Source organism: Aspergillus heteromorphus (assembly GCF_003184545.1).
Source record: "Aspergillus heteromorphus CBS 117.55 chromosome Unknown BO70scaffold_27, whole genome shotgun sequence".
In the NCBI taxonomy this organism is placed as follows: Eukaryota; Fungi; Ascomycota; class Eurotiomycetes; order Eurotiales; family Aspergillaceae; genus Aspergillus; species Aspergillus heteromorphus.
In genome coordinates this window covers 22,429-37,878 of record NW_020290432.1, presented here as the reverse complement: position 1 = coordinate 37,878, position 15,450 = coordinate 22,429, and the positions used below count along the sequence as shown (strand labels likewise).

General features: G+C 53.7%; 5 protein-coding genes across 5 annotated transcripts; 2 read left to right on the top strand and 3 right to left on the bottom strand.

Annotated features, from left to right (window-relative positions):
- Positions 1 to 675: 675 nt before the first annotated feature.
- Positions 676 to 1,843, bottom strand: BO70DRAFT_119223 (U6 snRNA-associated Sm-like protein LSm1). The gene is made up of 4 exons (XM_025537943.1): positions 1,375 to 1,843; positions 1,195 to 1,263; positions 949 to 1,064; positions 676 to 879 (listed from the first exon to the last, which is right to left on the bottom strand). Exons 1-4 carry the CDS (start codon positions 1,541 to 1,543, stop codon positions 706 to 708), a joined length of 528 nt encoding a protein of 175 aa, XP_025396208.1. The 5' UTR covers positions 1,544 to 1,843; the 3' UTR covers positions 676 to 705.
- A 221-nt stretch (positions 1,844 to 2,064) lies between these two features.
- BO70DRAFT_119216 (uncharacterized protein) lies at positions 2,065 to 3,310 on the bottom strand. The gene is made up of 2 exons (XM_025537942.1): positions 3,228 to 3,310; positions 2,065 to 2,906 (listed from the first exon to the last, which is right to left on the bottom strand). Exon 2 carries the CDS (start codon positions 2,879 to 2,881, stop codon positions 2,237 to 2,239), a length of 645 nt encoding a protein of 214 aa, XP_025396207.1. The 5' UTR covers positions 2,882 to 2,906; positions 3,228 to 3,310; the 3' UTR covers positions 2,065 to 2,236.
- BO70DRAFT_119226 (uncharacterized protein) lies at positions 3,015 to 3,706 on the top strand. The gene has a single exon (XM_025537944.1). The coding sequence runs from the start codon at positions 3,106 to 3,108 to the stop codon at positions 3,466 to 3,468; it is 363 nt and encodes a 120-aa protein (XP_025396206.1). The 5' UTR covers positions 3,015 to 3,105; the 3' UTR covers positions 3,469 to 3,706.
- A 1,131-nt stretch (positions 3,707 to 4,837) lies between these two features.
- Positions 4,838 to 6,380, bottom strand: BO70DRAFT_119211 (C2H2-type zinc finger protein). Its single transcript, XM_025537941.1, has one exon. It carries the CDS (start codon positions 6,229 to 6,231, stop codon positions 4,945 to 4,947), a length of 1,287 nt encoding a protein of 428 aa, XP_025396205.1. The 5' UTR covers positions 6,232 to 6,380; the 3' UTR covers positions 4,838 to 4,944.
- A 6,676-nt stretch (positions 6,381 to 13,056) lies between these two features.
- BO70DRAFT_119153 (uncharacterized protein) lies at positions 13,057 to 13,845 on the top strand. Its single transcript, XM_025537940.1, has one exon. The coding sequence runs from the start codon at positions 13,213 to 13,215 to the stop codon at positions 13,765 to 13,767; it is 555 nt and encodes a 184-aa protein (XP_025396204.1). The 5' UTR covers positions 13,057 to 13,212; the 3' UTR covers positions 13,768 to 13,845.
- Positions 13,846 to 15,450: the final 1,605 nt, after the last annotated feature.

The window sequence follows — 15,450 nt, the reverse complement described above, 5'->3', positions numbered from 1 at the left end:
CGGAGATTTTTTTTGTGGTCCGTCGACGGCTGGAATCTTTTGGGTGAAAAAAAGGTACGGCGAACTCTTGGCGGCCTCTATCGATAACCCGATAACTGAACCACTCTTTTCGAGGCTTCACCACAGTGCCATTACAACATCGACAATGAATTGACAGACCAGGTGGGCCAGGATAGGTCCCGTCCCATTCAGGACGTGGGTTGAATATGAATAAGGAAAAGAAAAATAGAAATAAAAAGACACAAGCATAATAAGACATGACAATCGTCAACCGTAGCCTTCTTCCTTCCATACCATACACACATCCTGGCCATGACCATAGGCCATACCTTCCATTCGTACTCCTGGACCACCCAGAACACTTCAACCGTATATTCTACCGGCTCTCTAGCATCGCCCCAAGCCGCAAAGACAGACAAGCTTCCGTATCTCGGGGAGAGCTACCTCTCCCTGCACATCTTCCAATCGCCGTATCGTGTCGGGCCAGGCAGAAACAATGCCTGGCTCTGGCGACAATCCCAGAGGGAAGCACCAATTCAACGGTCCAAAGGCCAGGTGAGACTTGAACCCACGTTGCCCATCTTCACACTCAACCAACTGTCTTGTGTCATCATCTCGTCCTTGGCAGACAGCAAGGCGACATGACGGTCGCAGATGGAAGAAGGAAAAGACAAAAAGACAAAAAAAATAAGGCACGGTTCAGCTCTAAAACAGAATCTCTCCGCTGTGTTCGGGCTCGAACCCAAGCGTCTGCAACTTGCCCTGGCGCTTCTTATCCCCTCTTTTCCGCGCACTCTCCTCCTTCTTCTTCAGCTCGAAGACTTCCTGGAACGAGGCTCGTTGGACGTGAGTCGGCTCATCATCTTCCTTGTCGAGATCCTAAAAGCAGGCAACAAAAAATATCCGCATTAGCACGAGCGCAAACAGCGAAAGAATCAAATGCCATACAATTTCACCCAAAAGCAACACATTCTCTCCTCGAACGATAAATATCCCCCGCGGGACATCGGCATAGAGGTTTCCGGCATAGATCCGTTCGATGGTATCCTGGAGGACGAGGTTCGCTGTATAGGGAAAAAAGAAAAGCAGATCGCATGGTTAGACCGTCCACGTTTCTGGTTTTTTTTTTTTTTTTTTTTTTCACCACCACACACTAGTATCTGTGAGATACTCCGCATTGCAAGAATCGCATACCGAACTGATCCCAACTTCTCAAAACTCCGATCAATTTCCGCCCGTCTCGCAGCACGAGAACCAGTTTCTCTGTGGAGATGCAGACAACAGTTAGCATGGATTCGCGACACGCATGCGCCTCTTCTCAGCGTCGATGAAGAAATGCAAGCAAGAAAATAACCTAAATAGCTAGTCACGCACTATCTGTCAAATCTAACAACTGGGCGGCCGTTGTGAACATTTGCGGCGGCAATTGCGGAGGACCTTGCGTCATGGGCCCGAGGGCGTTGTTGTTCTGCGGAGGGAAACCAGGCGGCGCATTGCCGTGGTGAGCCCCCGCGGGGTTTTCACTGATCGAGAGGCGTTCCATCGTGTCGTCGGGGGGGAGGGAGCGAGGGTGGAGTGGGAGTGGGAGTGGGAGATCGAGGGTGGAAGCGGAGGGGGCGAGCGGGCGGACGAGGGGAGTCGAGCGCCAATTGATGGGCGGTGGGCGGTGGGGTTGGGGTGGTCTGGGGTCTGCTCGGGTTCAAGGCGAAGGCTATGGCACTCTCATGCTGCGATGTCGAGGAGGAGGGAGGGTTGACGCCGTCAAGGAGGAGCTGGACATGCGGTGCGGTGCTTGCCTTGGTGCGAGTGGAGGGAGGGACCCTGGCTGTTTGTCCTGTTTGTCCGGGGTGGCCGCCGAGGCAGCGTCATCACCTGCTCGGTGGCAGTCATGAGGGGATCAATTGTCTATCACGGAGAGCATTGACCCGTGTCATGTTGGAGGTTGGATTAAAGTGCTGGCGCTGAATTATATAGATCTCAACCATGAATCATGTGTCGCACAAGCTACTGTAGACTATCAAACGGCACCGCGTTTGCATACCATAAACCCAAGTCCAGCCCATGATATCCTGACGAAACCTACTTCCTTGACTTTTTAAGTATCGCTGATAATACACATGAGGATAAAAGGGAATCCCCCCAAACAGACAAAGGATGAAACCCTCCCCCCGTCATATCAATCTGAATATCGATGAAGCGGATACCGCACTCACGCACCAGAAAACATTCAAGAAGATCAAGCGACGCTAACCCCTCGACGCTGGCCACGCATTCTTTCCTCCCGCCGCCGGCTATACGGAGCGCAATACGGCTCATCGGACGAACCAATATTGGCGCGCACTGGTTCCTGCGACTGATGATACGCGGGGCTCGACGGCGGGGGCGGGAGCTGCATGACCTTGAACTGGTCCACGCTGATGATCCTCAAGCCATACAGGTATTGCATCAGCTCAAAATCGGGTCGACTGCCGGCGAGATTTTCGCCTTGCTGGTAATGGACCACGTCTACGTGATCGAGCATGGCATCCCAGGCGCTGGTCTGGGAGGTGTCATTGAACCGTTCCCCGGGACAGAGGGGACAGCGCGCAGTCTTGGGCGGCTGGTGTGTGCGGAAGTGGCTCAGGACGTGGATTCGCCAGTCCTCGGGATTGTCGAAGGCGATGTGGCAGTCAAGGATATGGAAGAGGCAGAGGTAGGTGGTATGAGGGTCGCGACGGGCGTGGGCAGGGACGATGAGCGCCCCCATTCCATCGTCTTCCAGCACCTCATGACTCGCCAATCCGGAGGCCCATCTCGTGTCTACAGACATGCCGGATAAAGAAGAAGCCGATGTTGATGCGGTGTCATTCGATAAGGATGGAACAGCAGTGGAGGGCGGCATATTCACGATGACGCCTTTACTTCCGCTACACGAGCACCTCATGCTAGGTCAGTCGCGGATAGAGCGCCCGGACGCGGGGTGTCTGGTCTGGGGGAACGAAACGGGTTCCTGATGATGGATGAAGGAAACTGAGATGCGATGCGATCCTGTCCGAGAATATAGTCGAGGGATCCTGTTCCCACACGCTTAGTCTGTGTACAGCGAGGGACGACACAGAGCTGGCCATGGTTGCGGCCTTATTCCCATCTCTCTCCCTGCTGGGTGGAGGGGGGGGGCCACCGCTGCGAGGGAGAGTGGCAGGGAAGCGAACGAATTTCACTTATTCACACGGGGAAAGTCGCGTTACCTGTTTATACCGAGCCAGACATAATCACTCGCGCGGGGAGCCACCGGAGATGGTTGGGGGCATCACACAGAGAGCAATACGGGCAAGAAGAAGGGAGATTCAGCGAAGGCCATGGTCGGGGGTGAGGCTCCAGAGCACACAATGGCGGGGAATGGAGAGGGAAGGGAAGGGAAGGGAAGAAAGAGGGTTGGTTAGTCTCCCAGCAAGCAAGCTGGTAATAAGAACAATAATTGATGAATAATAAATAATACCTCCGTCGATTGTACCCTGACAGAGAGATGTACCCAAAGTCGAGGTATCCAGCGGATGCATCCATGTACTGAATGACTTGGTGTGTTTGCTTTTGCTGCCCTCCCTTTTCCCCTGTGCTCTCTCTCTCTCTGCTCTCCCCCTGTACTGCCACTCTCCCTCCCCAACAACCCCACGCCCGTAGCCCTCAACATATACTAGCACAACACTAACAGACACCCTCAATCCTGATCTTTGATGGCATCATCTCCCCCCCCCCCCAATCTCCCATCTGACATGACGCAATAACTTAATAAACATATCCACACCCACACCCACCCACTCTGCCATAGAGACAACCCTATCTAGCAGATACTTTACCCCCAAACCATCACATTCCCATCCCCATCCTCATCGCGCCACCCCCAAGTCCAGTCTACCAGCAAATCTGCACCTCAATCACAATCATACGACAGGTGGAAATAAAATAAACCTCCCAGCCACGACCGGAAAATTGCAACCTGGGGGCCAATCCCGACTCTCGGGGATATCTCCATACCTAGATATCTATCTAATCATCGACCTCCCCCACCTCCGTCTGATCGGAAGGGGATCATGCGCCGATACGGAAAGGTAGAGGGAGGAGGGGGGGGGGTTCGGTCGACATCATCTGAGGCGGATTCGAAGTCTACTTTCCATTTCCCGGTTCCGAATTACTATCTAAATCCTAGTAGGCACTATGGGCGGGCCTAGCCTATCTTGCCGTGTGAGGTGATCCTAGGAGGGAGGGGCTCCGACGGTCTCCCAGCGGTTGATCGCTTGTCGGGGGAGGCGGCCCGATAGGCCTTGATAGATACTAGAGGTACTTTGCGCCAAGGTGCAGGTACATACTACCTGGTCTCTACGTAGGCTATTTACGATGTACTGCGGAGTACAGTGGGCGGCGGGTTTTAAATGCCTACGGAAAAAGTATGTGCGGATTGCTCCAGTTAAGGCTGATTTGTATTTCGTGACTCCTCTTGTCCTGCTCGAGGTCTATAATCACATGGTAGAAGGGGAATTTTGTGGCACGGTCGTCGTATCTCGAGACGTGAACGTAATCAAGGGGGGGGGGGGGGGGGAGGACTGGCCTCCCCGCAGAAGAAGGATCACACAAAACAAATGCTGATGAGCAATTTCGCTTGGTATAGGTAGGAGAGAAGGAGATGTTCCAAGGGGGTCGAGCAGGAGGGAGGATTAGAAGGGACAAAAACAATTCACAGGATATCCCATCCATCTATCGGTAGTGACGCCTCGCAACGGAATGAAGAAAAAAAAAAAAAAAAGAAATCCAGAGATGATCAAAAGAAAAACCACCCAATCACCCGACACCAATGATGCCCATGAACCACTGTAAATGCACAAGTCTATTCGTTCGTAGCGCGCATGAAAAACTGATGATTTGCGAACCCAATTTTTACACAACCCAGAAATTTGGTTGGAATATGATCTAGAAGCGTTCGGCCAGATCACCGCCGGCAACCGAGCTGGCGGTGGATGTCGTGACCGAGGAGAATCCGCTGCCCGGATTTAGCATGTCCTGGACGGCGACTTTGGGCACCTGCGGCACCGGCAGTTTGCGTTGCGTCCCGTCCGGTTTCGACATAATGTCGGAGATGCTCGGTCCAACGTGCCCCTGGGTTGGACTATAGTAGTTGGGGCCCTCCGGCTGCGGCTCCATCGGAGCCAGGGCCGGAGTGTGGTGCAGCGACAAATGCCGGATCGAAGGCAGATGCAGGTCGTTGGAACCCAGCGGCCTCAGGCGCGGCGAGTGAGCGGGGGTCGCGAGGGGGGTGTGGTCGGGCGTGGGGGAGAGGGAGTCATGAGAGAAGGTGGGTGAAGAAGGAGCAGTCGAGTTCGGGGAGTTGGGCCTCGAGCGCTTGACGCGATGCGAGTAGCCGTCCTCCTCCTCATGGGAGTGGGAGCGGCTCATGTTGTGCGAAATCGCATAAGCGGACAGGGAAGGGAGGCGACCATTGCCAGTGTGGCGCGTACTGAACAGATGGTGACTGCGAGGACCGCCCGCATGGAAGCTGAAATGCTCGTCGCGTTCCACCTGCGACGCAGCTGTGGCGAGGAGGTTGATGTCCATACCAGAAGAGGCCCGCTCGCTATTCCGGGAATACGGTCCCAGATTCGATCGCATGTGGTTCGCGTAGCTGGAGAAGGAGTGCGGGGGCGAGATGTCGGGAGAGCCGACCTGCGAAACAGGCGCGGAGCGGGTCATCGGCTTGCTGGGAGGCGGCATCATCGCACTGGCAGTGTTGGCCATGGCATTGTCCTGACCCGCTGCCACCGCAGCCGCAGCCGCCAGATGTTGGGCCTTGTTGCTGCGTCTCGAGTTGGGGTTGTTGTGAATTCTCGAGTGGCGCGTCAGTTCATCCGAACGGCTGAAGCGCTTGGTACAGCCCGGGAACTGGCATGCATGCGGCTTTTCGCCTGTATGCGTGCGAATGTGTCTGGTCTGGTGCTCCAGACGGTGGAATGCGCGATCACAGAGAGGGCACTTGTATGGGCGGGGAAGGTCCTGGCGCACTTCTTCGGTTGTCGGGCGAGCGCCCTTCATGAGAGGAGGAAGCAGGCTGACAGATGAGGCCATGGTGGAAGTGGACTGTGTGCTGGACGGGGTAGAAGGTCCTTGGGAGCTATCCACCGGTGTCGAGGGGGTCGAATCAACGGGACTGCTCTGGGGGTTCAGCAGATTGGAGAAATCCACTGAAGAGGCCGGGGGCGGCATGTGAAACTTGTGCTAATCCCGGGGGAGGATCGAAAAGGTAGGACAGAGCCGGGTTAAAAGGACACGTTCGGAAGGGATGGATGAGGAGCCGAGGCCCTGCGATGTGCGTCGCGACCAGGGGTAGCTATATCGGCCAGTCGATCGCCGCTCGCTAGTACCCCAGGCCTGATCTTGGCAAGGGGAGATGATAGGAGAATACCGCAAGGGTAGGGAGGATCACAGGCCCTATGACGAACCAGGGGGCAAGGCGGCAGTAGAGGGTCGAATCAACCAAGGGCTGATAAGTACGGATTCCCTTTCAATTAAAGGGATATGGAATGTGGTAAATGATGGTGATGGTGGTGGTGCGGTGGTGGTGCGCGAGCCGGAATCGGAAATGGACCCCGGATGAGTGGGAGCAGGCCGAGTAGTGCGATGTTGAGCGAGAGACCTCGAAAAGGGGAGGGGAAGCAGAGAGAAAATCTGGAGAAGGGGATCTGGGGAGACGAAGATATAAGAAAGAGAGAGGAAATGAGGAATGGAGGGGAAGAAGAAGGAAACGGAGCTCGGGGAGGGGAGGGAAAAGAGGGTGAGTGTGTCGTCGTAGAGGGGGTGGGTTTATCGGAATCGGAGAGCAAGAAGGGGACGCGAAGAAAAAAATGATTTTTTTTTTATTTAAAAATCAAAAAAACCAAAAAGGAATTAAAAAAAAAAAAAGGGAAAAAAGTCTATGTACTTTGTGTGGGGATGAATATCGGGGGGGGCAAAAAAAGCAGGCTCTCGAGAAAAAAGGGAAAAAGAACGTGCTTGAACCAGATCGGCTGGCTTTGCTTGGAGATTCAACCGGTCGGTTTACCAGTCGGATGGGACGATTCTTGTCTTTTCTTTTTTTCTCCCTATTTTGAATGCAATGCCCTTCGCTTTCTCCCTGCCCGAGGCTGATTGATACACACCGTCGCGACCCTTCGTGCTTTCCCCTACCTATCTATCTATCTATACCAACAACCACTTTCTCTCTCCCCCCCCCAAATTCTACCCCGAAATCCTGGGAACTGACCGAGTGTCTCCATCTGTTGCCTATCTCGGGGCTTCTCCCGTCTGGTCTTCGGACCATGCACGGTGTGTGAGAAAAATTCCACTATGACTGACCGGGGAGAGAGGATGTCCAAAGCGGTAAGGTGGGCTGAAAAAAAAATAAAAAAAAAGAGGAATGTGGGGCAGACTAGAGTCAATAGGGATTACGGAGTAGAAACTGGAACTGCAGAAGTGGCTGTGTGGTCTGGAGAAGTGCGTGCCCCGTATTGTTGGCTGTCGGTAAGGTAAACTCGTAAGCCGGTAAGGACTGTAAGATATCACGAAATCACGAACACGAACAGCCCCCCATCCTCCCCCGTCTCAGAATGACTGACCGGCTATCGCGGATGAAGATTGTCCAGATCATCATCAATAGGCGACCGCGTAGATAGATACTACTAATACTACTAATACTACTAGGTACGGAGTACTACTGGATACTAGATAGGTTGTCCCTAGTCCGGTCTGGTTGTTGGTATGGAGTCCCAATTCATTGTTGGTGACCAAGCACGGTTGATTACGCGATTGTCTCGCCGGTCGGATAATGTGAGGCAGTCAAAGAAAGAAACTCAACTACCCATCCATGTGATAGCTAACGACAGTCCGACATCTATCATGTGTGTGTGCTATCACCACCTTCTTGGTTGGTTCAACTCTACAATACTGCAACACATGTCGATTAGGGTAGGAACCCCTACCTACACAGTAGGTATCTAGGGAGGGAAGTCCTAGGTAATCATGCCGTATCGACTCAACTCAAAGCGTGATACGGTCAAATGGAGGTTGAGGATCGATCCAACCACCCTCCCCTTCCCCCCCAAAGGCGGACACGAAAAGATCCCCCAGGATGATGCCATTCTGGTGGTGGTAGTCGATGATGTTGGAATGAGGTGATTGCCCTGCTTTCTTTATTTGCAATTTTTTTTTCTTAATTTTCTTTTCCCTACGGAGTACCTCTCCTTTCCTTTCCCTTTTTTTTTTTTTTTTTGTTTTGGCGGCTGCATGTGTGCCTTTCCCCCAACTTGTCTGGGGCATTACCGGGGAAAGAAAGACTGTTCGAACAGAACTGGGAGATCTTCAGGACGGGCCCAGTCCAGACCAGCTGATCGACCGTCATTCAGCAGTGGTTGGGTAGAAGACTGAAGTAGATAATTAGCAGGGGAGTCGCAGTCGCGTCGAATGAGCGTCCCAAGTGACCGAAGGTGACGGAGGCGGTGATCATAGACGGTGCAGGTTGCGCTGAACCACAGTCATACGATGGGCGAGATCCAATACATCATCATCATCATCATAATCATCATGGGGTTATTGGAGGAGTGTTGACTCCGGACGGAAGGAGTGAAAGAGGTAACAGTAAGTACAGGCAGTACGGAGTACACTGTGTACTCACTGCCCTTGAGTCTTGATGTCCTGAGTCCTGACACAACAACTGAGGCTTGCCGGGGCGGAACCCAGTGGGTGGACTGGAGTCAACGAAAATAAGCCGGGTTGGCATCCAATGTGGGTGGAAGTTTGAAGGGCGACCGCAGTCAGGACTGTGGGGGAGCCAGCATTGCATCAGCCTCATGAGTCAGACGAATCATGGGCCCCGTCACGGAGTACGGGGAACTGGAAAGACGAGGCGAGGCGAAACTCAGCTGCTGCCGCTGCTGCCTCCGGACAACAAAGCCTATGGGTCCCAACCCGGCAGTGTGCCTCGACCGCATCGGGCTGCTCGGTGTTCCCAACTGGGCCGCGAGGGATCGTTCTGACGGCATCGCTTGAAAAGGTCAGAGAGGCTATGTCGGTACTCGGTACGGAGTAGTATCTATGTAATTGTACGGAGTGCTACGGAGTGCACAATATAAGTTACCATAGTACTCCGTATTAGTAGCACTAAGCTCGGCTGTTTAGACCCTCGACAAGGAACCTTGAAGACCTGGAGCTCTAATTAACCGGCCCTCAACCCTTAACCATTACCCTTGTCAACGCCCGTAGGGCCAGAAGGCGCTACAGTGTGCGGTAGTCGGACGCCCGCCTCCAACCGAGTCGAAATGCTCATGGATTCGCTCCCGACCCCTGGACTAGCGCTGATGGCGGTTTTCACCACCTCAGAGGACACGCCGCCCTGCATCGTTTCATCGGTGCCAGGCACGCACAAACACCCCACGCACACATTCACTCAAGGCGAAGTCGTATATACATCAGAAGCCGCCAACGGAAAAGGGGCGGAGAGAGGAAAAGGGGGGGGGGGGGGGGGGGTGTACTGTGGAGGGAGTATGACGACGAGCCAAACAAGGGTCAAACTCGGAAATTGAACTCCGCAATCCCATCTCCAGGTCCACAGCTGTCTGCGCCCGGAATGTATTATTCCCCCAGACACTGCTCGCCTCTCTCCAGTCTCCGTATCCTTTAGCCGCTAGCACCGTCTGGGGATTTCTGATAGGGAAATCTCCATGCGGAGGTTTGCCACTCACATGTGGAGAGCTGGGGGAAGCAAATGCTTCGGTAGATTATTATTGATCGGTCGCGTTGTATACTACGGAGTAGTTGCTGATTGACGACATTGTTCGCCGAACTGCTCGCTGCTGATCGCATGGGCCGGATGATCAGGATAAAGAAAGATACGGTCTCGGCAAGTCTGGCCAGCCAAAGAACTCGCAGATGGTCGCCATTCACGTTGCTGTCATCTCATCGCCCCAAAAACAGGGCCATCGAAGTACCTAGGTACGTAGATAGGGATATCTACGCATGTAAAGGAGTACCTAAGTATCTAAGTAACTACCATTTGGCCCTTTCTCGCCCGCCCTGTTTTTTTTTTTTTTTTTGGCGCTTCCCTTACGAGAGGAAGTGATGCTGATAGCACGCAAGGGCTCGGATAGGCCACTTCCAGCGATCGATGCCATCCGTGAGGGTAAATCGCCGGAAAGGGAAGGGTAGCGAGACCATCAAAAATGAGCGAAAGAGTGCATACCGGTCGATAATAGATAGACTCTCAAGCATCGCGAGATACAAATTAAACACAAAATAAAAGGAAACAAGGTCCTGCACGAATTACCAGTCAGGAAATCCAAGGAATCGGAAAACATGCACCCAGCCGCCTGAGCAGTTCCTTAGTGGTAGATCACAGATATTTCACCCCCCGAGGGGTCCGCGATGACCAGAGGCCATCCCAATTGGCCCCGTCGTCCCTACTGTACAGGCAGGCCTACAAGGACTTCTGGACGCCTCTTGGTATTGATGAGACACTAGAAGATAGGGAAGGGACGGAGTACGGAGTAAGGTATGTGATCAAGGTTTAGGAGACAGGAGGTCATGTAGCCCGCGGGAGGTTGCACATGCCCGTTCCTCGGCCACTGCCTGCATTGTTGTTACCCGCGAGTATCGAGGGTCACTTTGATGTTATCGTAGGAATCGAAGAAGAAACGGAGGGAGAGGGGAGGGAATCCGACGGATGAAACCCCCACCAGGCGGTATCGTGGTTGTGCTCTGGACGCTGATAGGGTAGACTCGGCTGACTGGCTTCTACGATCAGCGGATGTCGGATCGTGACCTTGGATATTGTACAGTTCGTTCGCAAGCCACTTCCCCCCTTTGGCTGGGTGGCTTGGAGTTCCCGGGACCAGAGAGGAAGGCGTCGCGACCTGGCAGATCCCAAAAGATTAAGGAGGGGGAAGGTGAGCTAATGAGATCTCTCAGATAAGAGAACAAAAGTACCACATGTAGATGCAGATATGTAGGAGGTGGCATGGACATGTTCTCCGCCTTGGACACGGACACGGGATACGGGGAGGGATGCCGCACACAGATTCCACCCCCTCCTGTCCCTCTCCCCTCTGGGGAGAAATTGGCCGTCGGCACTGTCTTATCTTTAACGCGGTAACCATCCCCTGTCACGTAGGCACCCCTCGATAAATTATTCAGAGGGAGTGTGGGGTCTCAGGTGGGAACCGCAGAAAATGGTTCAGGTTCAACTACTCCAGCTGAACAACAGCAGCAGCAGCAGCAGCTGATGCCGGACCGATTGCCGGCACTCTGCCGGAGGGAGGGTGAAGGTCTGAGGTCCAGGGTGAAACCAAGGCGTAGATAGGCGGCGGCCTTCAGCCATCACCCCACCATTGCTCCCCAGCCTGGGATGGTGGAACAAATGGGGAAGGGAGGAATGAGGGCGGCACGCAGGTACCGCGCTGCCCAGTACGGAGTACCTACCACGTAACTACGATGAGAGCCACGTACCCTTGGGGTTTGCCTACATTATACGAGCTGACATTGGTATTTGCTGGTACCCTTCAATTGACACACACACCTTTTCCTTTGTTGTTGCGGTCCATTGACTCCCTATTGAGGGTGTGTTTCACTCCCACATTGCTTGCTGACTGGGTATTGCACCACACACCACACACCACACACTCCCCCCCGAGTCGTAATACTTCTCCGACCAGTTATGTATACCGATTTATCCACGCGCGGGTGGCACAGTGGCGGTGGTGGTGGTGGCTGTAGGCAACCATCACAACCACCCCTTCAATAATAATAACAGCAGCTGGATTGCTAGGGCCCTATTCATAGCAATGGTCGAGTTGTCAAAGTCATTTATCTCATGAAAATATGAGATTAATAATCGTTCCTCCGTGTAACTACTTCGTTGCCGGCCAGAATCCGCGCTCCTCGCATCCGCTCCTGCATAAAGCCCCAACACACTATTGAATCAAACCAGTGCTGATCCCAGGTAAAAACACTCGTTTACTCCACAATCCCACGCAAGTAGATTCCCCATGGAAGGGCTTTCCCCTTCTAGAGGGATATCTGGGATCCCGAGGCAAGACGAAGGGCGTTCCTTTTCCCCATCGCTTTCCACTTGCCAGAGAGCCTGGAGTTATACTTTCCCATGAATTCCCACCCCCGAAAGACGGAAGATCTTCCCCGCGATCAACACGGCCGGGGATCGACACTCAAGATGGGACCAGGCCTCTAGCTGGAAGGGGCCCCCATATCCCTGTCTCTGGCGACGGGTGATGATGCGTTCCCACGGCTGGGATCTTCCCCTAGCCAAGCACCAGTGGCCGTAGCGACCATCTGGTTGCAGACAATCCCTTGTCCTGGAGTAGATTGTGCAGGACTCGGCCCGTCTGCAGCACGCCCATTGCCCAGAGGCTGGCGTATCGCCCACCCTTCTGCCGCGAATCGTGGGCCCCTACGGTAACCACCGGCGGCCTCCGTCTTGTCGTCTTCCAGATGCGGGAGAAAAACTCTTTGCCCAGTGTACTTACTATATACTTGGCGGGCTGGGCTGAGAGATCATCGGGGCACTAACAGCCAGGGAGCCGTTTATCCGCGCAGGATCGCAAGAACTGCAGCTCTCTGCCAAAGTGCTGTTGTCATCCAAACTCCAAGGTCCTCCGTCTTGGCCCGCCCGGTCGCCGGATCATCGACGACCCCACTGTGAGATAATGGATTGCTTCATCGTTACCAACGATAATCGCCATGTACTACTATGTAGCGCTTATCGATCCGGGGGCGATCGGCTATCACTCTCCGCCGTGGGAAGAAGGTGGATGAGTCGAACTGCGGAGTCCGGAGTATATCATCTCAAGCACATCATTCGGGGCAGTGAAGATCCGGTGAGTATCGAGTGAGTATCGACATTACCTAGTCGACACTGTCGCGAAAGGTCATCACATGATCCTCAACCTCGCCGTGAAATCATCGCTGCCTTGCTCGGAGTAGTCAAGTCCAGAACGGTCGCTGGACGTCGCATTTTACGCAGCACGCTTCTGCGTACCGCCCGGAGGGGTTTAAGCTCGCGCTGATGTTGCCTGATCCGCGGGGGTGGGGTATTTAGTCGGTGTCAGACAACAATCAGCCAACAGACACCTGTCTGTTTCACGGCAAGAACGACTACTAATCCCATTCCATCGCCCTTGTTCCACTCCGCGGGCATTAGATCCCATGCATCAGAGTGTGCTGTCCTCAAGTACAGACAGTCTGGAAAGAGTCATTGATCTCCCTGGATCGCTTCCTTTTTGCCGAAAACATGCTCTGGGTCATTCCTTGTCTGCTGGAACCCCCGTAGGATGGGCGGTCCCAAAATGGCCGGTTACATGTAAGCGCTCTGGGCGTGAAGAAACCAACTTCGAGGCTTCTAGGCTGCGCAGGCTGTCAGTCTGCCTTGCAGAGCGGATCATACGTGTTTCCCCAGCACAATTCGTACAACCACCAAGAGCCGGGGGCCAACCAGAGCGAAGCTCCCAGCGTGGAGCAGATCTTATTATCAATATCGGGGAGACATACTCTATCATGTCTGCCCTTTTGCTACCCCCACCCATAGTCACGGTTGACATCAGCTTCAGGTTGCTTTTTCTGCAAGCTGATCCTTCAGCCCGTTGCTGGTCGGGTGCCTGTGCAATGAACGTACGCGGAGTATATCTGCTGCTAATTTGCCTACATTCCGAGACTGCCATTCGCGCACCTGTTGTGCATTGCCCCCGGCAAGTTGAGTCATGACGTGCTAGAGGCAGGAATGTTAACAATACTACCCCGATAGCCTGATTTCGTCAACTCAGCCGGGCAATCCACACGGCAGATCCACCACCAATCACTCGATCTATCAGCCCTTAAGGACGCGGCCCTAGCTCTCTCGACTCTCAGGAGGGCAACGAGTCACCCGAGCACAGGGGAGGCATGCACGCTGGATGGTTGCACTTCCAAGTGACCAAGATTCCAAATGAGTTTGGAGTACGGAGTACTACTACTACTACTACTACTACTACTACTACTACTACTACTACTACTACTACTAACCACGACCACCACCCACCACTGACCGTGCCCAGCCAAGGCGACATCTAATGCTTGGCGGCAACGTGCGGGGGTGGACTCTGGGGAATCTCCAGACTCCAGTGAGTGACCGGTCTGTCCAGGTCATTCGTCCACCCAGCTGAGAAATTCCAGGTCGTCCATCCAATAGAAACATTTTGAGCGCGACGACCGCACGTTAGCTGCGCTTTAATCTATCAGTGGTGTGCAGGAAAGGCTTATCAAGTGTCGAACTGGGGTGATCTAGTGTAACAGGCAGCTGGAGAGTGTTGCCTAGGCGTCTACGACTACTCCGTACCTCTTCCTCAGATAGATTGGGTGGCATGTGTGTGTGTGTGTGTGTGCATGGGCGGGTGTAGGGATGTATTTTACCGCCCGTCCGTCGGTAACTGTTGTAACAGCGCGACTGATTGCGGTACCCGGAGGACTAAAGCCCACGTCCCAGTCTGCTTAAGAACACACCTGCTGAAAGCCCCCACAAGGCGCCAAGGTGTGCGATCCGAGGATCCACAACCTTCTGGAACGGGGCGACTTCGACCAATCCAACGACAAGAACTGTATCACGGTGATATCGCCGATTCACAGGCTTCACAGCCGCTGCCCCCAGGTTATGCGGGGCCGCGCTTCCGGAAGCCGGACGCAATTACTCTAGTACTCACACGTACTGTTAATAGATTGTTACCAGCCCGGTTACCACTTACTGCCTCTTTCTGCACCCTACTGGGAGGTCATCCTCGCCTCAACTATCTAGTATTGATCATTTAGGTAGCGGGGGCCGAAGAACAAAGTTTTCTTATCTAGCATTAGTTTATCTGTGATTGCATCGTCTACTGCGCCGAACGAGGGATGATCTAAATAAGAAAGGAGACAAGGACAGATAGCGCGCGGGCGCGGTTGTAATAGTATGTAAGTAACTCCAAGGACCTTGCTTACTTGAGCAGCCACTAGATAACTAACTAACTAAAGTGACTCCGGAAGTTGTCCAGGGCCCGACCTGCGCAACGAAACCGCAGAATGACGCCGGTGGAACTTGCTAGGTAAGTACTAAGTACTAACTACCCCGAAGTTATCCCTGCCCCAGGGAACACCAGCCAACCCTTGCCCAGCTAGCCACCCTACCTAACCTTATGTCGTTCCCTCTCCCGATCACACCATCCATTCATCCATGGACTATCCACCCACAATAACTCGCCCCCCGGCCTTTCCCCCCCCTCCTCACTCGTCCCTACTCTGCATATTGTTTCCTTCGACATGGATTCTAGGTCCCCCTCCCCTTCCCCTCTGCATTGCATTAAACCACCCCGACCCTGTCTAGATCAGTCGGTCGGTCGGCGCGGGCGGGCGAGGACTCAAAACGGTCGCCCGTTTTAT

What these genes read in the sequence shown, in the direction of transcription:
- BO70DRAFT_119223 (XM_025537943.1), bottom strand. Translation starts at nt 1,543, where the DNA reads ATGGAACGCCTCTCGATCAGTGAAAACCCCGCGGGGGCTCACCACGGC. An exon ending in GTTGTTAGATTTGACAGATA is followed by an intron (nt 1,264 to 1,374) that starts GTGCGTGACTAG and finishes GCATCTCCACAG; the next exon opens with AGAAACTGGTTCTCGTGCTG. An exon ending in GAGAAGTTGGGATCAGTTCG is followed by an intron (nt 1,065 to 1,194) that starts GTATGCGATTCT and finishes TTCCCTATACAG; the next exon opens with CGAACCTCGTCCTCCAGGAT.
- BO70DRAFT_119153 (XM_025537940.1), top strand. Translation starts at nt 13,213, where the DNA reads ATGCATCAGAGTGTGCTGTCCTCAAGTACAGACAGTCTGGAAAGAGTC.
- BO70DRAFT_119226 (XM_025537944.1), top strand. Translation starts at nt 3,106, where the DNA reads ATGGTTGCGGCCTTATTCCCATCTCTCTCCCTGCTGGGTGGAGGGGGG.
- BO70DRAFT_119211 (XM_025537941.1), bottom strand. Translation starts at nt 6,231, where the DNA reads ATGCCGCCCCCGGCCTCTTCAGTGGATTTCTCCAATCTGCTGAACCCC.
- BO70DRAFT_119216 (XM_025537942.1), bottom strand. Translation starts at nt 2,881, where the DNA reads ATGCCGCCCTCCACTGCTGTTCCATCCTTATCGAATGACACCGCATCA.